This window comes from Parus major, chromosome 1A, assembly GCF_001522545.3.
Source record: "Parus major isolate Abel chromosome 1A, Parus_major1.1, whole genome shotgun sequence".
In the NCBI taxonomy this organism is placed as follows: Eukaryota; Metazoa; Chordata; class Aves; order Passeriformes; family Paridae; genus Parus; species Parus major.
The window spans coordinates 37,609,337-37,636,850 of NC_031773.1; the positions used below are offsets into that span (position 1 = coordinate 37,609,337).

Sequence of the window (27,514 nt, forward strand, 5' to 3'; positions counted from 1 at the left end):
TCCTCTTCCTCTCATACTACAGAAAGTTGTGGCACTATGTGGTAAATTTGCTTTATTTTTAAAGTTGTATTGATTCAGCTCTGTAGCATGGCCTTACAAATTCTAGTGGCAGCAGCTTGTGATCTGCAGCAAGAAGCAGAAGAGTTAAGAATACTGGGAAGTGGTGCTACTGTGAAATGCTTTGTGTTTAAATGCCATCTTCTGTATTTCTCTATGCTGTCTGAAGGAATAATAGCCTGCCACACCAAGCTGGTCCAGTTCTAACAAAGGACCCTGGAGAACATCAGACTGCAGGGCTGAAAACACAAGGGCAAGGGTTTAGGGTGTGCTTAACAGTGCAGAACTTTGCCTGATCTGTTCCTGAGATGTAAAGCTAGTATGAAGGTTAAAGTTTTGGCTTTACTCACTTGTTATGTGCTTAAAGAGATCATGTATTTTCATTGATGAATCGATAGAAAAATGAATTCAGGTAGACAATGAATGCTAAGGTTCTGGGAACGTTGTTTTTTAGAGTGGTTTTGTATTAATAACTTGAGTAAGAACAATATTTTAGATAGATAAAGCAATTTGTTCATCAAAAGATTCTTTTTATAACTTCTGGCACTTAGAATGTTCAATTAAACCTCAATACAGTGTGAAATCATAGGTGACGAGCAATTAATTTCAAAACCATCTACTGTTACTCCCAAGGAGCTGACTGCCATTCAGTAGAATGAGATCAGAATCTAGTGCCATGTCAGTGAATTTGATATCCCCAACAGCGCATTTTGGTAGCAGTTTTTCTCAAAAGTTAATTGTTGTGAAGGGTACAATGAGTGGTATTGTATGATGTACTTGTTTTACTGAGCTGCTGAGCTGAGAACTAAAATCACTCAGTGGAAATACAGCTGCTTTGGTTTATAAACTCAGGTGACTAAGTTTCACAGGTCAGCCTGGTGCAGTGTTGATCATAACTTATCAAGTGTGCTTTTCTTTCCCAAGTGAAGGTATGTTTGTCTGTGCTTTGAATATGATGCTCTGTCTCCAGGGGTGTGTAATGGAGATCCTAGTGATGACCTGAAAATGCAAAATATGACCATAATTACAAATATGGAGGAAATTGAAATGTTCATTAAGAGTTGGGAAATTGAGAAATCGCTTGATGTAACAACCAGGAGGCCAGTAAGAAACTGTACTGAAGATAATTGCACATACTGTATGGAGCTATTAAACAGAAGCATTTTCATCCCTTGTCACAAGAAAGTGAGTATGAGGATCAGAAAAATTGCAGGACCAAATCAAATAATAGTTGTATAATTAAGAAAAGAGTGACTGATACATGCACATTTTTCATGTTTTGCTTATTTTTATGATTTCACAATGAAATATGTGGCTTTAATACCCCTGTCATGTTGTCCATTGTGAACACATATCTATATAGATCCCTGTGCTCTTATGCTGTTTTTTGAAATTACTTAATGGGCATTTCTCAAAAGTGAGACACTGGATCATCATGTCAAGATAAACACGTTCCAGAGGTGTTATTTTATTAAATGCTTGACATGGATCACTAGAACAGAAAGCCTCATGCTTCTGCTGCACACAATAGAGATTCATGCAGTTGCAGTCTTATTGGACTTAAGAAATTTACAGTTAAATTTTTTTGTCATAGTCAATATTATGTTGTAGCATTTCTTACAGAAATCATTATAATTTTTTTCTACATACTCTACTTTCTAGTGGGGATATAGCTGTAGCATGCACCTCTAGAGGTTGGTAGACCTCTATAGGTCACTAGAAGTGGGCAGTGCAGCACAGCTGCTTTCCAGAACAGAAAATGAGGAAGCCCCCAATCTCTGAGGTCTAACTGACTTTCTCAACTTAATTAAAAAGAAAAAGGATTAATTGCTCAAGTGACCCTTTCTTTCTGCGAAATAGAGGTGTTCAGATTCCTGATTCACTTCTTGTTCTGCCTTTTCACCCTTTGTTTTTATTTTGTATGCTCCAATTTTCATCACAGACAGATGTTTTTAAAAGTATTACATGCAGCTGAGTCTCTTCTTTCAAATTCCTAAGACTTCTCCTCATTTCCTGAGGTAGAATAAAAATGAAGGGAGTTCTTCCAAAAGGAAGGAACTAAAGTAGTTTCTTTATATACAAAAATTAATAGATATTTGCCACAGAAACTTAGTGTGAGGGAGCAGTGGTAAGCAGTTTGGAATCAAGAAGATAGAGCAGCACCAGGGAGTAGTAGGATGCTTTGCATAATTGTTTTGACATTTCTTATTTTAGAATAATTTAAGGAAATCTGAAGAGTCATAATACCTACTGCATATATATTCCCAGGAGAGCTCTGATAGTGCATTTTTTACTTTTATACTTTTTATAGCAAAAACTCATCAAGGCTTTCCAGTGGTTGCTTCATCCATTATGACATTTGGTTTTTTTCATGATGGTGGCAGAGCCAGAGTGTGTGGAGTGTATTGTGCACTTGCTGGCATGAAGAAGCTGGTCAAGGATAATTAACAGAGTCATCAGTGCCATGAACTTCTTGGCAGAAGTGAGAGACTGCCTGAAGATTTGCTGAAACCACAGGGAGAACTCAGCTGCAGCAGAGCAGTGAAGCAGCAGAATGAAATAAAATCTTGTTACAAATTTATGTAAAGAAACCCAACAGAAATAAGATAGGTTGCATCACTTGCATTTAGGCCCAGTAAAACAGGCTATCACATCCTACAGACACAGAAACAGAGTAATAAATAATTCATTCACAGCAGGATTGTATGGAAGAGGTAGCAGCAATGTTTAGCTGAGATTGTTCACTTTTAGTTGACAGGGCTGTACTGAAAAGTTCTTTAAAGTATGTGACAATCGCATTAGGACTCCATTCTCTGTCAACTGATCAGCATAAAAAAATTCTGGCAGTTTAAATTTTGCAGAATGACTGTTCTGATGAAACGGATATTTTAAAACTTAGACACTGCTAGTGATTTTTTCCCATTGTGACTGTATTATTTCTCCTAATTACTGATTTATTTTAGTTAGAGTAAGTCCTTATTAATTCCCACTTTCAATATGTTCCTAGGTGTCACCAGAGGAATTTTGTGAGAAGATGTGGATCAACAGTACTAATTTTTGGAATTATGAGTGTGATGCACTTTCTGCATATGTGGCTTTATGCAACAAGCACAATATCTGCATTAGATGGAGGTCACCTGATTACTGTTGTAAGCAGATAGACATATTCTGTACCCTCATGTGGCTTCAGTGATGAGATTTTTTAGTGATTGTTTAGTGATAAGCTTAAAATATATTTCTTCCTATTCTTGCAAGTAACATCTCATTTTATCACAGCATTGGTTAATCAGAGTACAAGTTCTTAAGATGAGAATACATCATTTAGACATTAATGGATTTTAATCTCTATTGAATTAGCTGCTTATCTAAAGTACTGTTAAAAGTATAAATGTTGCTTTCTGTGCTAACTCACTTGTTATTACTACCTATTTAACCAATAAAATGCTGAAAGAATACTCAATGTCCTTTTTTATTCCTTGCAGCATTGAGCTGTCCCGAGGGCAAGGAATACCAGCCTTGTGTGCAGCCCTGTGAAGCCAAGACATGCTTAAATAAATGGTTCTATGAAGATTCTCCCTGTTCCTATTTAAGGGAAGACTGTGTGTGCAAAAACGGCACTATTCTGCATAGAACAGACTCTGACCTCTGTATACCAGAAGAAAAATGTAGTAAGTACAGCAGGACAGAGTAGTTTTGCAGTTATGATAATAATTGTTATATTAACAGTTCATGGTAAGAGATAAGCTTAAGTTCTGTGTCAGTCCTTAGTAAATATGAATCTGGTAAAGGTCCCTTCAACAGAGCCTACCTTTTTCTCAGTGTACAGCAGTTTGTGCTTTCAGTTAACTTGGCTTTAAGAACCAGTGCTGATGTACTTCTGTTGGGGGAAAAGTGATGGTCATTCGTCTACAGCTCCCAGCTTCTACTTTCCTCCCTTGAGAACTACGGAAGGAATAACAAGGGCAGATTCTGTCCCTGGTCCCCACATATTTTCACCCATTTGTTCCTTTGGGGCTTTTAAGGCCATCATCCTTTCTTGGATTCTTTTATCATAATGCTCTTCAACCATATTATTTTATGCAATAATTCTATGCAAGTCATAGTTGCTTGCAGGAAATGGGAGCTGTCCGCTCATTAAAGAGTTTTAATGTTTTTGGTTTTTTTTCTTCCAGCATGTACAGATAATAAAGGACAACCCCGCTCTGCTGGAGAGATCTGGAATGGGTCCATGAGAGGGTGCTGCATGTACAGCTGTTTAGAAAATGGAAGCATTATTGCTGTAGAACCTGAATGCAGTGAGGATCCAGCACCAGTCTGTGAAAGAGAAGGGGAAGTTCTACTCCATGTCATTGAAGAGAGAGCTTGCTGTCCAAAAAAAGTTTGTGGTGTGTACCTCACTTGTTTTCTGTAAAAGAATTATAAAATAAGTGCTTCACATTCACAGGCAGCTGACAAACTTTAGATTCAAGGTAACATTTTTTAGAATTAATTTTCAAGTACTTGTGGCTGGTTGGGCCAGAAATTGAGACTTCTATTCTTTGTAAGAATAAATAAAATGATACACTGAAATAATTTTTTTCTTAGAAGTCCACCAGTTAAACAAAACTTCAGCTAAAACTTATTTTTTAAGCTCTTGCATAGAATTTAATAATAAATTAATATGTATTCAGTGACAGAAGTACCTTGGTATCTGGGGACATCATCAGAGATTGCTTGCTTGTCTTTCTTGCCTTGGTGTGATGAGCAGTATCCTCTGATCTACTGCTGTTTCCCAGAAGCTGTTTTCTGGGAGCTGATCACTGAATACTAATATTCTGCCTAGCCATGGTTGTTAAGAAAAAGAACAAGCTTATTGCTCCTAAAACATTAAGCAAAATATACTAATTTCTTCATAATGTCTTCAAGGAAAATGAGAACATATGGTCCAGCAGATATGGTGCTTTTGCTTATTAGATGCCTGTAACCAATGCTGTATTGTCAATTTGCTCAAGGAATATCAGTGGGACATTATAGCTGGCTTCATGCATAGGGAGCAGAGCAAGTAAATACCAGTTTTAAGAGGGATATAACTGATTGCTTGGGCTGAGCTTGAAGGTCTACGTGGTGGTATGGAGTGAACTTCAAGCTGACTTTAGCTGCTCTTGTTTTGTGCATCTCTGTATTATAATATATAAATATTATATATAATATAAACAGCCTGAACTATAGGACTTGCACTTGTATCTGTTTAAAGACATCAAAATTGTTTTTTATCCCACAGAATGTAACATGTCATTGTGTGATGCCATTGCTCCAACATGCAAACCCAATGAAAAATTAGTGGTAGGCTACCACCCCTTGTCCTGCTGTCCACAGTACCGATGTGGTAAGGGAAATGCAAAACCACAGCTAGTGGAAAGTTTTCCATACTGATATTATATGTTGAAAGAAAATTTGCATTACAAGTTGTCTTGATTTTTAACAGAATGGGACGCTGTAAATAGCACCAATCAATGATGTATTCTTTTTAAACATTCTCCTTTTTTATTTTTTTGTGTTTGTGTTTTGTCTTCCTTCTGATTTACAGTCAGTTTGGGGTATTTTATTTTACTTAGCATATCTGTTTTATTTATCCTTTTTCATATTGTTTCAATGACTCCTTTTAAAACAGTGCTTGTTTCACATCCTACAGAGTGTGACCCCTCGGTTTGTTTTAATGCCTCCCAGCCTGACTGCAGAGAAGATCAATTTATTGTTGAAGCAAAACAGGAAGATCCCTGTTGTTTCTCTCATCTCTGTGGTAAGAAGCCTCTAATATTTTTATGGGGAACTAAGGAATAGTCAAGTATTTACAAAAACAGACTATAATTCTAAAATAAATAACTCTAGGCAGGAATTCTTGGGGTGAGATTTTACACAGATCTGGCTGACTGGAGCATAATTATTCTTGGGTTTGGGGATCTTTTCATAAACATAATTCTGAATATCATATTTGAACTTTGTTTAGCTTTTATACCCATAAAATCCTTAAAAGTTTTATCTTAATTATTATATTACTGAGTAACTAATGCAGTATTGCTTGTTATATAGTCTTAGATGGAATTCATATGTGCTAACTTTTTAGTATTTAAAATTTTGTATATGTCTGGCTTTTTATTTTTTATTTTTTTATTTTAATTTAGTTTGTGAATCCTGTATTGAGCCTGTTCCCTTGTGTAATGAAGGGGAAATTCTCACTGTAGACCTTAATACCATACACTACTGTTGTCCTCATTACTACTGTGGTGAGTGTAACTGTTGTGAGTTTGATATGGCACCTAATTCAGTAAAAATGACAGTGTGTGGGTGTGCAGGGATTTGTTTAAGTTTGGCAAGTAGGGTGGGCTTCAGGTATAAACTGAGGTCCAAATGAAGGTATGAAGGTACCAAATGTGATGTAAAATCAAAGTTCTTGGTATGCCCAGTGTTGGTCTGACAAACCTTATCAGTGGAGTCTGGAGAGGTTATTTAGTTCACTAGAGAGAATATGGTTATCTTCATTGATCTAAATAACAGTATATTCATGTGGCATTAAATCCTATCCTTGGATTATAAATTTACAATTTTCATATATTAAACACATTTAATAGAACAGTTTCCATGTTGTTTTACCTCTGTTGTACTATTCATTAATGTTTAGGCAGTTTCTTTGCACTTTTAGCTCCTAGGGGAAGGAGTAGACCAAGTGTTTCAAATGCTGCTGGGTTGACTACTATTCAAACAATGAGCAGGCAGAAGAAAAATATTTCCAGTGTAATTTAGTCCTTTTAATATCCTCATAAAACATATAAATTGTGTTATACATTTTAAAGTAACATCTACAAGTATACCCTCTTAATTTAGATTAACTTTCATCCTATTGCAGTTTTTCAGGGTAATTTCAAATAATCAAATTGACTTCCACTAAGTTTGGAGTTTAGTAATTTTTACTTCACTTGTTTCTGTATTTTAGTCCTTTGCTTTTCTTAGGACCTTCACCCAGGTGAAATTTTCTGCAAAGGCCTTTGGCATTTTTCCCCCCATTTCTGGCATAGAGAAAGTTAGATCTTAGTGCATGATCTTCTTCCACAATCCCAGTTAGCCACTTCTGATAAGGGAGGCATTATTTTCTTATTAGCATCATAGCTGGGGAGAAGTTGCTCCCTGTTATCTTCCAGAAGTGCCCTTTACAGTACATTTCAAGTCCCTGTTTACCAAAGATTATGGCTTTAGTTATCTTTGGTACTAGTTATAATCTTGAGTAATTCTGAAGTAGGAAGAATATTAAATGATTGATGTTTGATGTTCTCTGAAAATTTAAACATGTTTGAAGGCAACTAAAATCACTTTTGAAAATATTTTTTTAGTTTTTCATTCCAAATATAATTGAGATGCTTAAGAAACACAATAACATTTATATAAAATAATTTTATTTTAAAAGTCATTTAAAAGTATTTAAATGTAAGCTGAAAAACATGAAGGAAAGTTGAGTAAATTCTCATATGTCTTTCCCCCTCATTTAGTTTGTGATGAAAATCTTTGTTCTGAGCCTCCTATGATATGCACAGATGACATGACACCTGTGAAGGAAAAAGTACTTGGGCAATGTTGTCCAGAATGGCACTGTGGTAATTATTGTTTTACTCCTTAGTCACAATTGCTAACCAAAGCTAACAGTTAGCTAATAGATTAACACAGTTTTCTTTGTCTCCTCAGAATGTAGTTGTGAAAATGCCTCTATGCTGACCTGTAAATTGGTAAGTGGTGTCTTTTCAATGCTGTTAGTAATGGTGTAGAACTGTCTTACTCCTCCCTTTTACACTCCTTGTTTCTGTTAGTTGTAAAGAGTGAACAGGGACAGGGTGGGATCTCCTTCCAGCCCCAGCTCAAGTGTGTAATTCCAAGTGTCTGCATAGTGTTGTCAGCCATTCCTTGGAGAAATTTCACTTTGTGTGTTGTAAGGTGGAAAAAGAAAAAAAGCAACTGTAATTTTGTCCTGTTCAGTGCTGACATGAAACAATATGCTAGTAAGGCTTTCCACATAAATAATTCACATTTAAAAAAGTAGCCAGTGAGGTATGAGCATTATGATTATATGTATCATCTGAAGAAATGTGTTGTTTTGTTAAACATTTATGTTTTTGATTAAAATGATTTAACACAACTGAATTTAGCTGATGTGAGAAGTCATAAATATTTTGCTCCTCATGTAGTTTGTCATGACAGGGACTGTGATCTGGAAAATAATTAATAGTGAATGTTCAAACTCCCATTAATACTATAGTGACCATTATTTTCCTTATGCAATGCCTGAAGTTTTTTTCCTTATGTGACGACAGCATAACACAAAGTCTACTAAGGAATTTTATATTTAAAGAACTTTCACCTATCTTTTGGAAGAAACTTCTTAGGAGGCAATCTTTTGCTAATATATTTATTATTGAAATAACTTTGTATCTCAGGAAAAAATGCTGTTTATTGACTCTGATGTTCTATGCACTGTTACAGAAAATGAAATACTGTTTTCTGTTTTAAGAGATAAATACACTGAATAACTCTGAATGTTTCTGTTTCTTGAGTACCTTGCAATTTTTCTCTTTTATGAAACCAGGGCTGGAAGTGATGAAAATAATATTTCACATTTTTAGAGAAAAGTTGTCTGTGTAGCACTACATTTAATTGACTTTGAATACTTTTATCTTTCTATACTCAGGGGGAAGTTAAAAAAATAGATAGCAGTGTTTCCAGTGCTTGTGGATGCACTCACTACATTTGTGGTAACTTTTTCCTATTCCTCATTGTTGTGTTTTAGTTTTTAGCTAAAAGGGTGTGCAAAGCAAGCAGAAATGAAGTAATTGTAATCTTCTCAAATGTAAATGCTCTTTTATCTTAATTTGATGTGTCTGTCTAGTTATGCAATGCTACTCTCTTTTCTGAATATGGTGTTTTGCCTGCTAAGCCATCCATTTTGTGTCTATTTTGGCAGAGTGTGGGAGTGTTGTAGAAGTGCCCATGCCTTCAGAGGCAGGTACAGTCTCTCTGGTGAGAGACAAATAGGCAACAGGCTGTGAACAGTACCTGAGTGTGAGCAGGGCAGCTACTACTACTAGTCAGCTTTCAACACAAAAGAGACATCTCCCACAGAGCACCAGACCTGTTCAGCCAGCACAAGAGGAGCTAGCCAGTCTTAAGATCAGAGCTCTGCTCCCTTCCCTCGCTCAGCTACCCATGTAGAGCAATTTCAGCTGCACTGTGCATGGGGGTGCTGAGGCAAGCTGCAGTCCTGGCAGCAGCCCAGGCTAAACTGCCTCCAAGAGCCAAGCACCTTCACTGCCTGGCCAGATTACTGGACCACAGGTATTTGCAGAGTTGTTTAATTGACAGAAAGGCTACATTTTGTGATGTGCAGAATAGCTGAATGTTAAATATTAGAACACTTTAAAAATAAGAACAACAGACTTTTTTTACTTCCACAGTAGGAACACTATCAGTTTTAGGTAGTTTTGCATTTTGTAACATTTCCAAAAACTGAATTATCATTCCTCCCATCCTTGTTTGGTAATTAAAACCACAAACAAGTCGCATCTAAAAGATAGAATTCTTTTGCAGTGAATATGAATTTGCCTTACTTTTGTCTTACCAGTGGTTCTGTTAATTTGTTTCATGTTTTTTCCCCCTTCTGGTAACATTTATTTATTTTGGTTTTAGAGAAGGATGATGTGTGCATCTTCCAAGAGGTCACAGTACTGAGCCCTGGACAGTCAGTGATTCACTACTTAGATGGAGACCTTTGTTACACTGTACAGTGTTTACAAGAAAAAGATCAGAACACAGGCTACAATGCCATGCATTTCACAATGATGAACTGTTCCCAGCAATGTGAAGCTGTGAGTATTCCTAAAATACAGGAATTATGCAAATTGTGAGCACAACTGCACAACTAGGATAGAAATCTTAGTGAAGACTTTTGCTAGCCCTGTTTACTCAGCAAGAACTTGAGAACTTAGCAGTGATTATGTCTATCTTGTGTTTACATGATTATTTTGAGAGGCAGTTTCTAGCAGCCTGTGTAAAAAAATCTAACTGTCCATCCATCCATCCATCCATCCATCCATCCATCCATCCATCCATCCATCCATCCATCGTTTTCCCTGGTGTTTTTAATTTCAGAAATCAAAGAATTTCCATATAATGTATGTTTAGAAAGTACTAGTTTGTCTTTTTCCTTTCCTTTCTTTTCAGCACCAAGTATACATTCCTTCCTTCAGTCACCATACTTGTTGTGGTACGTGTCAAAACGTGTCCTGCTCTTTTCAAACAGAGAATGGAACGCTGACTGTGTATGAGGTAGGTGCCTCTGAACCCAGAGAGGAACTAACTGTAATGATACAATAGACCGGAGTCTGACAGGCATTTCTTTGTTAACTCATGCTGTAATTCTTGTTTCATACCTCCTTTCTGCTGGTTACACGCTTAAGAGTCTATTTATGGTGTCTGATTGGAAAGCAGTGTGTTTATCTAAGGGCCTGCCATTTCACATACATAAATATCTTTCTTATTGCTTGTAATATTTTTTGCAAAGATATGCAAATGTCATCATTTACTTAAGGCTGGATATGCTCTAAATGCTGAACAGGGTTCAAACCCTAAATTATATACTGTGATTTAGATGTGTTGAGAGCTTCTGAGCCTACATCAGGATTTCTATGTCCCCCTCTTCTCAGGGCCACTCTTCATGCTGGTTACTACAGAAAAGAAAAGTGCAAATTGAAGCTCTGGGGTTCAGGATCTTGATAGTGTGTTCCAGCATCCACATACACAGAAATTTAGATGTGGCCATGATTTGGTTCATACTTCCAAATTATTTTAGAGCAAAGGAAACTATTGAACTGGCAGAGTCCTTTCATTCTGCAGTAGGACAGCCATGCTCAGCAGCACACTGGAGAGAAGAGCCATGGCTGCAGGGAGGAATAGCCTCTGATAGCTAGAGGATGGTCTTTCCCTTTTACCACCTACGGGTGGTCTGCAGCACACTTTCTGCTCCAGTAGATGCTACAGTATGAGGGCACTACTTTTGTAGACATTTCAGGTTGGAGATAAAGGTGAAGTGTTTTGGCTTTCCTAACAATGGCTTTGTTTTATATATTCAGGAAGGAAGCACCTGGACCTCCAACTGTACCAACTACAAATGTGTAAAGACTGCTGCAGGGGCTATTGTCCTGGGGTCAAGTGTTGTCTGTCCCCCGTTCAATGACACTGAGTGTACAAAGGTTTGTACTTTGGGTAAGGTAAGTGACAATAACTGCTCTGGATTTTGGCTTACACTCCACAGTGCAGGCAAACTTTATTCACTTTCTTTAAATTAAGAAAGAGGTAAGTAAAAACCTGTAAATGAGCAATTTGCAGTCATTTCCTATGCTCCTGGTTTTTTTAACTGACAAAATATCTGTGAGGAGTGTAAAAGTTTGGCTTGGGTCTTATTGATGACTGCTTTTAGACTATTGTGGAATTGGAATCATGCTTGACATATCACTATATAAAGTGCTAATCACTATGTCTTACTTTAGTTTGGAATAATACTTTGCCAAGTTCATAGAACACACACAATAAATAGATCAAGAAATCCAAAAATACTCCATATAAAAGTCAGTTATATTAAAAATTCCTTAAGTTGTGGAAAGATTAGGGAGATGACAGAGTAAATTGTTATAAATGTAAATGTTATAAACTTTATTATCTCTTAAATTAAAATTTGCGTAACATAACAAAAAATGTCCCAGGTATCTACCTACCTCATGTATTTAAAAATATAAAAATAGCATATCCATATAAACTGCTTTGAAGAACATGTATTCTTCACAAAGACTGCGTATTTGTTTACAGTTTAAATTCTCATTTAATAATTCTCTAACTTTGTAATACGTGGAAAATTTTTCGCTTACAGTGCATCCTATATTTTATATGAGCTACAAATAATAATAAATATTTATGTAGAGAGGGTAAGTACCATTGCTGCCTTGACTACAGATTATACATTTAGTACCAGTCCTACTTACCCCTTCCATTTGTTTGAAAAAGTTCCTATTTCTTCCAGTCCTGAGGAAGATATTCTATTTAAAAATAATGCCTGTACTACTTTGAGGTAATGCTTGAGTTTCTTCCTTGGAACCATTTTGACACCATCTATTAGCTTAAGATTTTAAAGAATGGAGCCCTAAAATTAACTTTCTGAATCTGTCCGACCTGTTTTTGAGAGATGCTGAGCATAGGCTTGAACAGAAGCTGAGAAGAAAGCTTTTCTCACAGGCAGTTCAGGATAATTCAGGAATATCTGAGTTTAAGTGCTCTTTTGAGAAGTTCTTGAACAGCTTATTCAACGTAATGAGGTAAAAAATATATTCTTGCATGAAAAGATAGAAGCTGAAAAATTTCTGTCTTTTGTCTGTTGTCATCCTAAGAGTTCTATTTATGTTCTGTAGTCTGCTTTATATGCAGATCTGGGCTACTCACATGAATTTTTTGAAACTATCCTAATAAATCTCTTTGGTGGGGAAATAGAGGGTAGTAGATTATATAAAATACATGTTTATAGAAACTAAGTGACTTCTTCAAAGGAAACTACATCAGATGTCAACTGAACACGACTGAGCTTGCCATCAGTGATGAGTTCATTTTCACTTTCAAAAGCTCTAAATAATTTGTGAAACAATCCTTCAGCTGGCATCTGTTTAATTCTGTTGATTTCAGTGGCACTACTTTTTATTAGTTAGACATTTTTAAAATGTGGAATGTCATGAGATACAATTTCCCCTTACATTTGGCCCAGACTTTTTTGCTATATTCTTCTTTTATTTTCCTAGAATGGAGGAATTGTGCAGACGTATAATGATGGCTGCTGCAAGACCTGTAAGTGATGAAGGCTGCAATATGTGCTAGTTTGGCTTTGGTTTTGGAGGGCTTATTTTTTTAACCTCAGTTGCTGGGACATAAAGAGGGAAAAAGCATGCAGTTCCCCCTAAAAATCAGATAAAATTGTTGTAGTTACCTAACTACTCATATTAAAATGTCTTGCTTCATTTGGCTGCTGACTTGGTGATTTTTAACATTATAATTCTGGAGTATAACCAAATCTCTCCAAGTATGGAAGATTAAAACTGTCTCAATTAAAACGTTCTCTTTATCATTAAGTTGGCTCTCAAATAGCACCTTCTGATCTTCTTCTTAAAAGACAAGAATTTTTCCTCTTAAAAACGATTCCTGATTCAATGACATTTTGCAATACATCTTCAAACGTAGCAATTTATTCTGTATCCCTAATATGTATTTTCTAGGTCCAAAATACTGGAATGTTTTTTTGTAAATCCTAAATGAGGAAAAATTAGAGTAAAACAGATGATTGCAATGCTTATATAAAATCAGCCTTTTAATATCTGGTGATACATTCACATTTTCTGTGTGTAACTTTAAAACATGATTAAATGTGACTCAAGCTGACATGAAGGTTTCATAATTTATGCAATTTTAAAAATAGATTGAGAACAAACTGGTTTTCTCTGCAGTTTGGATTAGAGAAAAATTTTATTTTCTACTTACATAATTATGTGTACATATATATATAAAACACTCTTTTATAAAACTAATTTTTTAGATTGTGTAGAGCAAGGACATGTTCACATTACAGAAAATCTTAACCCTCCTTTTTGGCCTCTTTTGTGTTCAACGTTAGAGTAAAAGTAAATCAGTCTTTGGAATTTCTGTATACAAATCTTTGCTTCATATTACTGATTTGGAAGTTGCACACTTATAACCATATATTGCACAGTTATTATATAAAACTGAAGTGCAATGTATTGAATATAATTTGGAGAAATAAGGGGAAGTAGTGATATTTATAAAATGCAGAACTATACCAAATTTCCAAGCTATGTGAGTCTTAGAAAGGAAACTGCAAATATTATTGTTCCATTGTAATGAAAATATGGAAAATGAAAGGTAGTTCTATACAACACAGTGTTTTTTTTTATTGAGAATCACATTAGAGAAGTAATACACCAGAATTGTACTGAAATCTTACTAATCAATAATCTTTCACGAGATTAAAAAAAAAAAAAATCTGCCCCATCAACTACCCCCCCAAAAAAATCAATTAGGTTGGCATTATTTAGAAAATTAGCCTTAAAAATTATTGACTGCTGGTTCTCTGTTGGCCAGGAAGATTTATATCTTTGGCCATATTCTGTGGCCTCAGGAAAGGCATTGTTATACTTCAGAAATACTTGCTAATGTGTCTGCTAAAACCCCCAGATATCATTCATATTATTATATTTTTTTTTGTTTGTTTGTTTGTTTTATTTTTAACTAAAAGCATGTGCCCTGTGGTGAAGCAGTTGAGTACTTATAAATAGAGCTTGCAACACATTGGGATTTTAATGGGAACAAATAACTTTTCTGAAAGAGTTTGATTTAATGCATGCAAAGTGAGTGCATATATTTAATTCTTACCTTGCCATAGACAGACTAATTCCAAAAGTTTGGTTTAAAAGGGTTTAAAAGTAAGCATTCCAGTTTGGTGTTAACCAGGAGGATAATAAAGTATAGGCCATCTTTAGTGAGACTTGAAGCAGCTGCAGAGTTTCTAAATTGCAGAAGACTAACAGGAAAGCTCACCCTCTTTTGCTAAAAGAAAAATTGCAGTTGGCAGTGTAAGAATTAATGAAGTGTCATTTATACAGAAATGTTTTTATTTCATGAGAATCTTCTATTCCTAATGATTCTGCCAGGTTCTGGATTGGGTCTATTACCCTTTGCCATTAGTCCAGTAGTGCCTACTGATAGTATTAATTGTGAACAAGGTATTATTTTTAATAATGTATTTTCTTTTTTTCCTTGAAAATAATATAAGCACTGCTTGATGTATGTGTCATTGCTGTCATCATCATTGGATGTTACCATGCAGTTAATGGCTCTGGGCCTGATACTGAGAGATGCTGATCCTCTGCTGGCTCCAAAATCTGGTTTTCTAAAGCCTGGTTGAGATTCACTGCTCAGCACCTGTCAGAATTAGGTTCATCCATTTCTGGTATATGTTGTTGATGGTTATTCCTGCTGCTCATTGTTGAAATTGGTTTTATCACATGAACTTGCTGTACAGGGTAGATTTAATAAGAAATGTTACTTAAAAAAATTCATAATTCTCAATACTGTTACCAAGAGATCCTAAATCTGATGCCATATCTCTAAATTTAATGATGGAAATACTTTTGTCTTAAAATAGAGCAAGAGCGTGTGTTGCAGTCTGATCTCACCTTTGCAGATATGGATTTATGCTGTGTTTTTTCTTTGTCACAAATAATATGTTTTACAAAGTTATGAAAATACTGAGGGCAGGAGCAGGGAGGGGGATGCAGCACATACAATTACAAATTACAACCCCATGGCAGTATATACTTTTTATACCAGAAATATCAGAATGTTACAGAACTGTTGCAGTACACATAATTCTTTGCTCTTTAGGATAGGTGAGTCACAGAAACTCCTTCCCCAAATAAGGAATGAGTAAACAAAGCACATATGATACTGAAATGTAGATCTTCACAGTTCAAGGTTGGAGAAAGGAAAATGAAGCAGCAGAGCTTCCATAAGACATCCGCACTTTATAGGCTAAAATGTTAGCTATTCATCTGTGTATGACTTGCAGCAGTACAAAGACTGTCCTGTCTGTACATACTCAAGCTGGCAAACATTTTCAGATTGAAACATCACAGAAATTAAGCATTTCTGAAGAAGGAAGAGTGAGATAACAGCTTCACTCATACAGTGATCTGCAAATTCAGTAATAGAATTTAGTTTGATTCTTCTGATTGCACAGGTTAAAATCTAGCTGTATTCTGCAGCCAACCTAATTTTTCAGTACTTAATGGAGCTGTGGTTGCAAAATATCTTGGTTACTCAGAGATCATTTATCTTATAAAAGTGCCCTCAAGCCTCTGGGGAGCAGAAGAGTTGTTTTCCTGTACACCCAACCTTGAAGGAAGGTCAAGAAACTGCTGAATAGTTCTTATTATTTTATGTGCTGTATGTCCAGAATGGTTACACAGCAAAACTAAAAGATCATTTTGATGACCAGTGGATCAGGAGATCTAAATAACAGATAGTAATAATGGTCTGATACATAGTGAAGCATGAAAAATTGTTTAATTGTTTCAGTATTATATTATGACTTTAATTATGTTTAAAAAATGGCTTTCAACTGTACATCTTTATTTTACAAATAAGAAAAACTCCAAACCCTCCTATCAATAGCTCCAAGGCTGAACATAAAAATTCAGTATTTCCCTCATCCTAGATCTGTATGCTGACTGCATGTGCTACATGCTTCAGATCTGGTGATAAAAAGTGCACCATATGTACCAAATAAATGCATGTCTCTTTTTTAAGACTTCCTTGAAGGACATATTTCTCAAAAATATATTGAAATACAATAATTATATTTCATTTTTAATCATGCAAAATAGAATGAAGATTGTAATCACATTCACACCTTCACCTTCTCAAATGCTAAGTTCTGAAAATTTTATAAAAGGCAGGATCAAAATCCTTTTTGCATTTGAAATTCCCAATAAAACAAAATTAATTCTAATACTATTCAAAATTACTGAATACATTTTTTCTAATTGTTTATATTTCTCTTGCCATATGTGCAATTTAAAAACATATTCATCGTTTAATATTTTAAAAAAAATGTATAGCTTATTTGGAGCATTTGATGCTCATATGTACCAGCCAAAAATAGGTAATACTGCACAGGAACTGTATATTAATATGTTAGATTTAAAAAGAAAATTATGGAAGTAATAGTTTCCATGTGTACATTAATGAAAATGAAGTATAACTATTTAAATTATGTTAATATTTTTATTTTTTAAAGAAGCAAATACATTACAGAAGATGTATTGATTCAGTATGCTTTTTTTGTATTTTATCAGGCAAAAAGGAAGAAAGGATTTGCCAGAAAATGACAATCAGGACAACCATAAGAAAAAATGACTGTATAAGTCAAAGCCCGGTAAGCATAAAATTTCAATGCTGGGCCTATGGCATGTGAAGCCAAGCAAACTCCCTTTCCTCTCCAGCTCCCCCACTGGCACTCTTTTTCCATCAGGTGATTTTGGCCCATCAAATGCTATCTGCTGTGACTGGCTGGGAACTACCAATGTCTTCTTGGCTGGGGTACTGCTAACAAACTTTGGAGAGGGCTGAGCATGATTGCATTTGATTAATTAATAAATGTGATTACTAGTGCGTAGGATGAAGTCTTATTTTTACTTCTGTCAAATCTCAGGAAATTTCAAAGTTATCTTTTAGCTTAATTTGTATGGGTATGGCACATCCCATGACAGGCTCAGAAAGGAGTAGCTCAAAGCATCTTTCATATGCCCCACCTGCAGAAGAAATCAGATTTAAGTCTGTAACAAAAAGAACTAGACCTAGTATAGCCACCCTTGATTTCCCAGCATTTCAACTCTGCTTAAGTTTTAAATTAAAAGTATACTTCATTTTTTCGGTCAACATATCAGCAAAGTAAATTTTTCACATAATGTAACAATGAGAGAAAGCTTTGCTCTGCTGAAGTCTAGAGCACAAATAATTTTCTAGCTAGTATGTGTCATAGTTGGTTTGTTACTGCATCTACTTTCTGGATGTATTTCTTTGAGTGACAACACAGCCCTCCTGTATAAATAAGAAAGGGAAAAGCTTTTGCACTGATATACTTTTCATCTTTCAAGGAGAATGATAAACTTCCCTTCACTTTACTTAGAGGAATTTAACTTTTTATCAATGAACATGAAAAGGACATGGATTCAGCTGTGCTGTTCCAAAGTTATTAATTTATAAATGGGGATTCAATTTTGGTATCCATAGCACAAGTTTGAAACAAAACATATAATTAAACAATAAAGAAAAGTTTATTAAAAAAAAAAAAATAATTGTGGCTAAACTTAGAATGAATGAATCTTAGAAGATAAAATAATTTTTAAGACCAGACTCCTTTACAAATGTAAAAATGGGTTTAAATCACAAAAAAAGTTTGAAATGTAGTATTTTTATAATAAAATTTGAGATATTGAGTTTTAATTCTTACTCTTATTTTCTTTTACTCATAGGTAAATGTGGCTTCTTGTGATGGAAAATGCCCATCTGCAACAATTTTCAATGTCAATATTGATAGCCATCTAAGATTCTGTAAATGCTGTCGAGAAGTTGGAACACGAGTCCTGACTGTGCCCCTGCGCTGCTCAGGAAATGGCACCGAAATTCTGTACGTCCTTCAAGAGCCCATAGACTGCTCATGCCAATGGAACTGAACATCACTGTGGACATGATTTAACTTTCACCAGACACAGTTTTTTGGTCATGGATGAGTATAGTATTCTGCAGGGAAATAAAAAAGGCATCAGTTATGCTTTACAATGTAACTTTCCCCAAATTTAGCAAAGATATTGTTTGTTGTTCTTTGAATTGTCTTTGAAAATACTGGAAAAAATAGAAAAAACCCCATAAATCTTTTTGAACACGATGTAGCTTATCCATCATTTATTTCTACTCAGTGGCTTTCTGATGAGGTGGTGAAAAAAGCTGGTTAATATGGTTAGTATTTCCAGTGTTTTAAAATTTTGGATCGTGGCTACCTATCAAAGTTGAGACTTTCTCAAATAATTTCTCAATGGTTCATTTACTTAGAGGCCTCCCATTGAAAACCATCACCAAGTTTCATGTTTAAACAGGAAAGAAGCATATTAAGATTTTGAAAGTGACTAAATTAATTTATTTTTAAAATAATGGGTTCTACTGTAACATTCTTTACCTTGCTCAAGAATCTGTATTTTGTCCATTAAGCTGTTGTCAGTGACTGGATTCTGCTTACACTGTGAATGAGAAACAACACTACTGTGATCTGTATGTACTTGTAGGAAATCTCCAGAGTATACAGCAGAATCATAGTATCTTGAAACCTTAGACATGTATTTAATTTTTATGTATATTATAAATATGAAGCATGACTAGGCACAGGCTGAAGAATTATAGCTTTTGTGACTCAAAGATATCTGAAAGCCATTTCTGCTGCAAAGGTTTCCATCTTATATCCATTTTTTCACTTTTCACAGAAAAGAAATTGGCTGTTTGCTAGTATAGAATAAGATTATATGTATATATATTTATTAAAAAACCCCACAGTACTGCACATTTTAAATATTCATAATGGGTTTTGTCTTTGTTTTCCTGTCCAGAGATTTGTGTTCAATGTATTTTATAATTTGTTTTTTCAATACAGATATTTAGACTATTGCCTGAATTTAGGATTTATAATTTTTGAATCCAGGAAAAAAAGTCAGGTAAAATAAATGTTTTGAAGGACTTAGGTGAGTTATTCATGCTCAATCAAGCTGTAAATATCCATGATTCTGCATCTTAAGTTGAATATCATTTCCCTTTTGCTCGACATAATACATAAGCTGCATTTAAAAATAAAGGATGCAAGTTTAATCTTGTTTTTAGAAGATTACTTTGCTTTATAAACTCACTGAATGAAAATGATATTAATTATGACAGTATTTTCCTTATCAATTTTCCTTTTAACTGTGTGAGAATTGAAATTGTCTAAATGTTTGAAAATCTTCTGACAGTTTTGATTTCAAGCTGTCATTTAATTGCAAAACGGTTGGATTATCACATGGGTTATTACAACGAAAAATAAGCAATTAAAACTGCCTTAAAAGCCAAGGCTATTTTTCAACTTTGTGTGACAAATCTTTGTTACATTCAGTTTGATGGCTTATAAAGAAAAATAGCTTATACAGAGAAATCTGTTGTTATTAACAAGACTCATCTACTCATGCATATCATTAATAATAGTGACTTGGTTTAAAAATTAAATAGCAATCCATTGTAAAATATCAGCAAAATATTTAACCATTATAAAGAAAAAAAGATCAACTAGTGATCAAAATAAAGTGGCACTTTGAGAAAGTCTATGCTTCATCTTTGTGTTTTAATGGTTTGTAAGGCAGATATTTCAAGTTTTATTACATACCAGGGCCTAGAACCAAAATATTCCCTGATACTGCTGTCAGAATTTGTGCACAGAAACTTTTCATGCAAGCAAGTAATAGAAGTTAAATCATAGTCATATCTGTAATGTTGGTGTACTCAAACAGCAGATTAAAGGACAACTTTAAAAAAAACCAAACCACCACCACCATACTTTTAGATAAAGGTATGTATCCTATACTTGCCTTAACAGAGTTTGGCCTAAATCTACTTAATGAATTTAGCATTTGACAAAAAGGAGACCCTCAAAATATAGCATTTTTGAATATAATCATCAAACATTTTCATTGAACAGCTGTGGCCTTTTGTGAGCCATGTAAGCCATTTGCTTTTCTAAGATTTAGAACTGTGTTTGTAATTGAAAAGAATTTAATAAACATTATTTTGCAAAGCGATAATAAATCAGTGTTGATGCAATTAATTAAGCTTTGCCACTAATTCTAATGCAAAAGCTTAGGAAAGCCTGGAAATTATAAAAGAAGTTATGTTTAAAATTAACTTCATGACAACCTGCAATAAGATAAATGATATTAAACTATTTTTTTCCCACTTAGACAATCTGCTTTTTTAAATGCAACAATCAGTAGCAACTGTGTTAGGATTGTCCCTGAAGCCTACAGCAAAATCTTACATCTTCAGTGGAGCTGGATAGGGTGGCTCTAAGATTGTCTTTCATTTTATGGTTCAACTTCAAACTCAGGCTGCTTTGTCAGAAAGAGAACATCTATTAAAACCCTTGAACCATTTCCTGGACAGCCCACCCAGCCCTTTTTTACCTCCAGGGAGGTGACACTGGCACAATGGGATGTGTTTTATATAACATGAGCTAGTCCTTGCAGGCCTTGCTCCAGAGAGAAGGTTTGAATGAACCTGCAGAGTGGCAGGACAGTTCTGCTCCATCCTTTCTCTGTCTGCAACCTATACATAATACAAAATGTATGCAGTTTATGGTTCTGTCTTGGCTTTCTCATGTCTCTTCAACTCTGCATTCCTCCCTCAAGCCCTGTCCTCAAATTTTGCGTAAATCTGTCAGCACAGGTGTCTTGTGTGCTGCTTTGGAAAGCTGATCCAACTCAAATCTCATTTAGTTAAATACCAAAATTAATTAGTCTGCTTATTATTGACCAAAAGAGCTTTCACACCCACAGCGTTCACTCCCTTCTACCCGCTCTGAAACTAACAAGCACAATTTGTACTCCCCTGGAAGGAAGGCTGGGGAGGCGCTCCTGGAACTCCCACACTGTCACTGGAAAACCCAAACAACTGTGCACGATGGAGGTGCTGCAGTCCCACCATGCCTTGTCATTTCTGCCATTTGTAACTCTTTCCAGCAGCCCTTCCTTCCTACATTTCCCCTGCTCCAGGGCATTATTCTTTTCAAGCGCTGTTTCCTACCTGTGCTTGAAAAGAATTCACACAATATAAAGGCTTAGCCATAAAACAATGCAGATATTTTAGAGACAAACATAAAATATCTCTGCACTTAGAAGAATCAGATTGTACCTGTATGTCCTTCTACAAAATGGTAAGTCTTTCCCATATTTATTTTAGACTTTTGTAATTCCATTGCCTTTTTACCAGATAATTTAAGAGCAACTATAACCCCAATACACAATTAGAATTTGAAGCACAGCTTTTAATATTAGGTATAAACCACTTACTATGTGTTTTCATTAATAAAATATGAGAGTACAGCTATACAGGCAGCTAATATTCCCATTTTTAGCTAGCCAAATCTGAATACTAAAAATAAAAAGCAAAACGTAATTAATTTGCATGATATATTTCCACATTGCAGACAGAGCTCTTCCCAAATATATGTACCTTTATATTGGCGAAATTTTAAGGCAGGATTAGGCCTGAGGTTTGGTGTTTGAACATAATTACAAGACACATAATATACTGAAAGGCAGAGGAATTTACAGCAACCCACTCTGGGATTACAAATGGTCACTGTGCTGCTCAAAGTGCTTCAGAAGTGACAGAATTCTGTTTCAGATGTGGCTCATTTCCCCCTTCTTTCACAGTCCATTTTTCCTGACACAAATACTTTTTTCCTTGAACTTCTGCCCTGTTGATAAACTCAGCTTACAGAAACTGTAATTATTTTTTATAATTATTTTATTATTATTCATTAGTTCTGTATAATTCCACCTCTTTTTCTTCTATCTTGTCTTTTACAATAATTTAAATGACAAATCCAATTTCCATACACTACAGAGATCCACCTTTGTGTAAAAACTTACTGTCAAATAAACGCGTAGGTACCATTCTACATAGGAATACTGTGGCAATGGAAAACATTAACTTGAACTAATTTTTTCAAGTTCTGTCTCATCAAAACCTTTCTCAGATGTTACCTTGAGATGCTGCTGGTGCCGTAATCATGTATCGGTGTCCATACATGGACAAAGGAAGAATCCAAAGGAAAAATCCCATAGGAGTGTGTTTTAGGGGACAAAACATAAATAAGTTGTCACACATGACCACTGCAATATAACCATCATGGAGGACAAAGCACGAAGGCCAGGACATTAACAAAAATTTGTACAGTTGCACACTCACAATAATTCTCTGGAATATATTTTCAAAAAACATTCACAACATGTAAGTAAAAAATTTTTTGAGTGGTATACTTCAGCACATTAATGCAAGAGAAAGAAAAGGGTTTTATTGAGAAAAGGTTATGGTGGAGATGGTTTGTGCGTACTAAATTTTGTCTAAACTTTATTTAAATGGCAATTGAAATGTGCAAGCTGCCTATAGAATAAGAAAATTAAAAAAAAATCTCTCCATTAACAGGTCACCAGAGTTTAGGGAGGAAAGGTATATTCAGAGCTGAAGGACAATGGGCTGTAGCAAATAAGATACATTGACATGATCTTGGCAGCCATATACTGATCATTTAAGAACTATCATTTCTGCCTATTTTGAAAAATAATTCTACATATGTACCAGTTAGGTGGTCCTATATCTACTGGAATCAGTGGTAAATGAGTCCCTAACATGAGAGATTTGAGCATCTTGCTTCAAGGAGATAGTCTGGAAAATGTCTTATATGTGTAGTTTCCAGTTTTGTGAGTAGTTTTAGTATGGGGGAGCTTGAAGAGCTGCTTCTCTTCTGATATCACACTGGAGAAAACCAGTAGTGAATGGTGTCACAACTTAGTCAGTAGAAATGCTGAATAAAAGGAATGTGTTTATGTTTTGGGGAGTGTTCTTTTGATTAAGGTGGAATGTGCCATGCATGTTTATTTTATTGGGGTTAACACAGAGAGGGCTCCTGCTGCTGTCTTGAAAATCATTTTGCTAATAAAGTCTCCCTTTGTGCCTGCTGATTATAAATTGCTCTGAAAAAAAAAAAAAAGAACATGTCTGTTTTGCAAACTAGCTGAATAAGCAGTAGCTTACTTTTGTCATTGATAGATAAAATATCATTCAGGTGACTACACCCATGTGCTCTGCCACTCTGACAGGAGGATTGACTCAGTGTTTTGAGGTCAGCGGTTTAATTGCAGCAGCTTTTGTTTTATTATGTGTGTCTTTGAGTCAGGATAGCATAAAAGTTCCAAAATGGTATTTTTCTGGTGAAAGTAAGCCTGTCTTGTTTACTACAAGTTCTAAATAAAGCTTTAGCTGAAAATTGTATTCCTTATTTCATGATCCACTGTTCAGTGGGATACATGTTTTAGTAAAAATTAGGGACAGCCCACTGAAAAAACAAGATAGTATCTCAAGACAGAAGTATGATATGATGATAGCACCTAGGAAAATACAAAGTAATATGACATGACTGTTGCCCTTTTTGATGGTACACATATACCATGGCATTGATTTTTATTTATTTTATAATTGGTAAACATTTTTTTGTCAGCTTATTAAACCAATTTAATCTCAAAGAACACAGTGGAAAACTAATTTTTTATTAAAAATGTTATTTGGGGAAAAGTTTAGGGCACTGAGAATTATATTGAAGTAAGTTCAACTCTGAAATTGCTGCTTCAGATCTGGCCAAAGATGAATATCACCCAGTATATTTTTTCTGAGCCAAGCTTTTGTTCAGCAGCCTTTGAGAAATAGATCAGTGGTCCCACTGCCATGAATTCTTGTCTGTTCTTTATTTATAGTTGCTTATATTGGTGACTTTGTATGGGACCTCTGTGAGATCATAAGACGTGCCAATGGTTCTGCAGCTGTGCTTAGTACTTCTGCAGAAAAGTGTTTTCAGGCTTATTTTGTACACTGGCCACAGAATATCTGGGTAGAAAGGTACAGAAAAACTACCAGAGTCTGAAGAAAAATAAGGGCTAGCAGTGATTGCAATGAATTTTGATCTGGTAATCACATAGAAACTAAAAATATTTTTTTACATTGAGAAGTTTTAAAATTACTAGTGAACAGCAGGCACATCCAGAGTTCACTGAAATTAAAGGATCTCAGGAAACTTGATATGAGGCTTGGGAAGAGGCAGGGCCAGATCAAAGACACACATCTGAGGTGCACCATTGGCTGCCTCTGTAACCATGTGAAGAATAAATATGTGTACTAGTTTTTCTGTTCTTAGGATATTCTGACATGATTTCTCTTTGAAGCTGTGGTGATACAAGGACTTAAGAGATACTGGGACTATACTATTTCTTTCTCTATGGATCAACCAATTCTTCTTCTGCTTTTATTAAAATATTTATTTAAGGTAAGGAAAATACTCTCTGGTTTTTGGGCGTGGATAACTAGTTGAAGTAAATGCTGAAAATTTATGGTTTGTGATTTGGACTGGTTTTTTTTCCCCTGATGTTCTAGCTCCCTGTTGACAGGGAGATCTCATTTAGTGCTACTGAACATTCCCAGTCTTCTTTCTACTTAAATAGTTGGAAGCTCTTTTGAAACCTTTAATCTGGTTTATTGCCTGCTGCTTTGGGTTTAGTGTTCCCCAGAAGAAAAAAAGAGATCCCAACACCTTTAAGTCACCTCTTAGACAGGTATGAATTAAAAGCTTTAATGATTTAATTATCATACCTCTGACCCTTGAGGAGGACTGTAAGAATAGCGTAAGAAAATTACCTACACTGCCTCAGTTTCCCACCATTTGCAGCTTAAGGACTTTTTGAGATGGATGCATTTGCAGTGCTATTTGTAAGCTTCATTGTAGTTCTGCTCTATAAACTCAAACTTCTGCAAACACAAATGGGCCTCCTCTGACACCCCTTGAAACTTTTAGTACTCATTTTAGGCCTTGTCAGATAAACTACTTATTTTGTGAATAACTCTTTTTTCCCCTCTTCTATAAATCTGGAGCATACCAGCTGTGTTTCATCCCTCACAGTGCTTGTACTTGAAGAGAAAATGAAAATTCATTTCTGCACAATTTTGGCTGCTTAGGATTTTATTGATCTCTGCTGTATTTCCCCCCAAGTGCCTCCTTTTCAGACTGAGAAGCCTACTTGAGTCTTATGCTGAGACACAGTTGACAGCAAAAGTTAATAAGTTGTTTGTTGTTTAGGTCTCCTGTCTCCTGAGTAGCTCACCTGAGGATTGATTTGAACCTTAGGTCTTTTTGGTCAATTCAATAATTTTGGTTTTATTTTTTTAAATTGCTTGGGTCTTTAGATGAGGGCCTAAAAAGTGATGGTAAGGTTCTGGCAACAAAAAAGGAACATTCTAAATCCCTCTCATTAGGTAAAGGTATGGAACAATTTTTGTGTACATTTGAAAATGGGTTTCTTGTTTTTTAGGTCTAAGTAGAATGTATTTATGTATAGTAAAATGGTATACAATTGCTGGTGGTTGAAAATTATTAAAAATGGTTAATTCAGTGATTGCCAAATATATATATTTTATCTTTAAAATCAGATTTTCCTACTGTTTGAATTGTCTGGGCTAGACAGATTGTGTTTTCAGGGAATGCAAGCCAGCTATATACCCAATATACTGGATTAAAAATCTGAAAAATATTCCTTATACACTTTTGTGTATGCCATCAATATTATAAGTCCATTGTCTCAGTTCATTCCAGAGGTCCCTCTTGTAAAGGATTTGTAGAGTTTAAAGGCTTTATAAGCTTTACAAAGCTTCTACTTCACAATGTATAATCTAAACTCTGAACATGGAGATATTGACAGATTTATAGTTATGTTAGTTATTGACAGATTTATAGTTATTCATTAGTTAAAGGAAGTTTTGTTAAGCCAAACTGAATTCCAGAATAAGTTGTACTTAAAAAAAAAATAAACAACATAGTATTTTTTGCTTTTTATGCTTTTTTTGTGGGTTTTTTTTTGTTTGTTTTTTTGTTTGTTTTTTGTAAAGCTAGATTGCTTTACAGGACAAGACAAAGTAATACAGTAATAAAACTCCTAACTTTTATTTTAGTGTCTTAGGTGTTCATATTTGATTTTTATTTTAGTTTATTTTTTTGAACGAGACTTTAATTTCATTGCCAAGATGGCATTTATTTGTCATCTCAATTCATTAACAAAGCAAAAACAAGCCACAAAAGACAGAACTTGAATAGCTGAAAATTTTTAAATTATTGCCACTAAAGTTTTTAATGTGTAATATAAGAATAGGACTGAGACCTCCCACTCCTGACTGTCTGTGACTGTGGTTGCAGTATGAACATAGCAAATGAAATCTCTGACATTGCTTCTAATATAAAATGATGACAGGTTTCTGTCATATTTGGGTCAGCTAACATGATTTTTCCACCTCTGGAGAGAGAAAGAAAACTAGAACTTGTACCTGCAGAACCTGTAAAATATCAGGAGGTCTCTGTGTGTCACATATCAGGTGATACTGGTCCATGTAAAAAACTACTGCTAGCTAACAAGCTCTAGGTAAAATTAACTAAATTGACTGAAATTGAGTTTAATTATTTAGTTAGAGGTATGTTTGCTGCATTTTCTACTAAGTTCCATTTGTGTATGTTTGTCTTACAGGGTGTGCAGTGTGTAGACTGTGACCAAGCAAAAAAGCCTTCTAGAATAGTTTGGATGGAGTGGACTGAACTGCCCAAAGGAGAGGATCCAGACTATTATATTCTGACATACCAGCAAGCAGATGCTTTCAGCCAAAAAGTATATTTTATCAATCTAAGCAATAAGTTGTTCCATGTTATTTGAGCTGCAGGTAGCAGTAATTAATAGCACCATATGTTTGCTTGGTTCATTGTTTTTTTCTTAAAAAAAAAGTAAAATAGGAAATAAAGAGAAAGTTTGGGGAAAAATGTACTGGATGTTTTAATTAACGTCATTTATGTGTACTCTTTCAGAGTCCTACTGAAGCCAGTGGGACTCAAAAGACCCTTGAGTATCCTGCTGAATAAGGATGGATAGTCATATGCTCAAAGTTAAGA

The 27,514-nt window shown here is 35.0% G+C and overlaps 2 protein-coding genes across 8 annotated transcripts in view; both read left to right on the forward strand.

Moving 5' to 3' along the window:
• OTOGL (otogelin like) overlaps positions 1-20,085 on the forward strand; it is a 90,922-nt gene extending 70,837 nt beyond the window's left edge. For 4 of the 5 annotated variants that reach the window (XM_015629218.1, XM_015629224.1, XM_015629219.1 and 1 more), the window contains 17 exons: positions 1,028-1,242; positions 3,065-3,206; positions 3,540-3,725; positions 4,230-4,442; positions 5,318-5,422; positions 5,729-5,836; positions 6,219-6,320; positions 7,578-7,682; positions 7,771-7,811; positions 8,768-8,831; positions 9,763-9,941; positions 10,297-10,401; positions 11,205-11,324; positions 12,915-12,960; positions 14,835-14,906; positions 17,040-17,119; positions 18,219-20,085. In XM_015629218.1, the coding sequence (XP_015484704.1) occupies positions 1,028-1,242; positions 3,065-3,206; positions 3,540-3,725; positions 4,230-4,442; positions 5,318-5,422; positions 5,729-5,836; positions 6,219-6,320; positions 7,578-7,682; positions 7,771-7,811; positions 8,768-8,831; positions 9,763-9,941; positions 10,297-10,401; positions 11,205-11,324; positions 12,915-12,960; positions 14,835-14,906; positions 17,040-17,119; positions 18,219-18,419 (2,084 nt within the window). In that variant the 3' untranslated portion in view covers positions 18,420-20,085. The remainder of the gene's footprint in view (positions 1-1,027; positions 1,243-3,064; positions 3,207-3,539; positions 3,726-4,229; positions 4,443-5,317; positions 5,423-5,728; positions 5,837-6,218; positions 6,321-7,577; positions 7,683-7,770; positions 7,812-8,767; positions 8,832-9,762; positions 9,942-10,296; positions 10,402-11,204; positions 11,325-12,914; positions 12,961-14,834; positions 14,907-17,039; positions 17,120-18,218) is intronic. The other variant, XM_015629220.1, reaches the window with a different exon arrangement.
• Positions 20,086-24,746: 4,661 nt separating this feature from the next.
• PTPRQ (protein tyrosine phosphatase receptor type Q) overlaps positions 24,747-27,514 on the forward strand; it is a 122,692-nt gene continuing 119,924 nt past the window's right edge. For 2 of the 3 annotated variants that reach the window (XM_015628111.2, XM_015628112.2), the window contains exons 1-2: positions 24,747-24,856; positions 27,099-27,236. In XM_015628111.2, coding sequence (XP_015483597.1) covers positions 24,809-24,856; positions 27,099-27,236 — 186 coding nt within the window. In that variant the 5' untranslated portion in view covers positions 24,747-24,808. Of the gene's footprint in view, positions 24,857-27,098; positions 27,237-27,514 lie in introns of those variants that run through there. The other variant, XM_015628114.1, reaches the window with a different exon arrangement.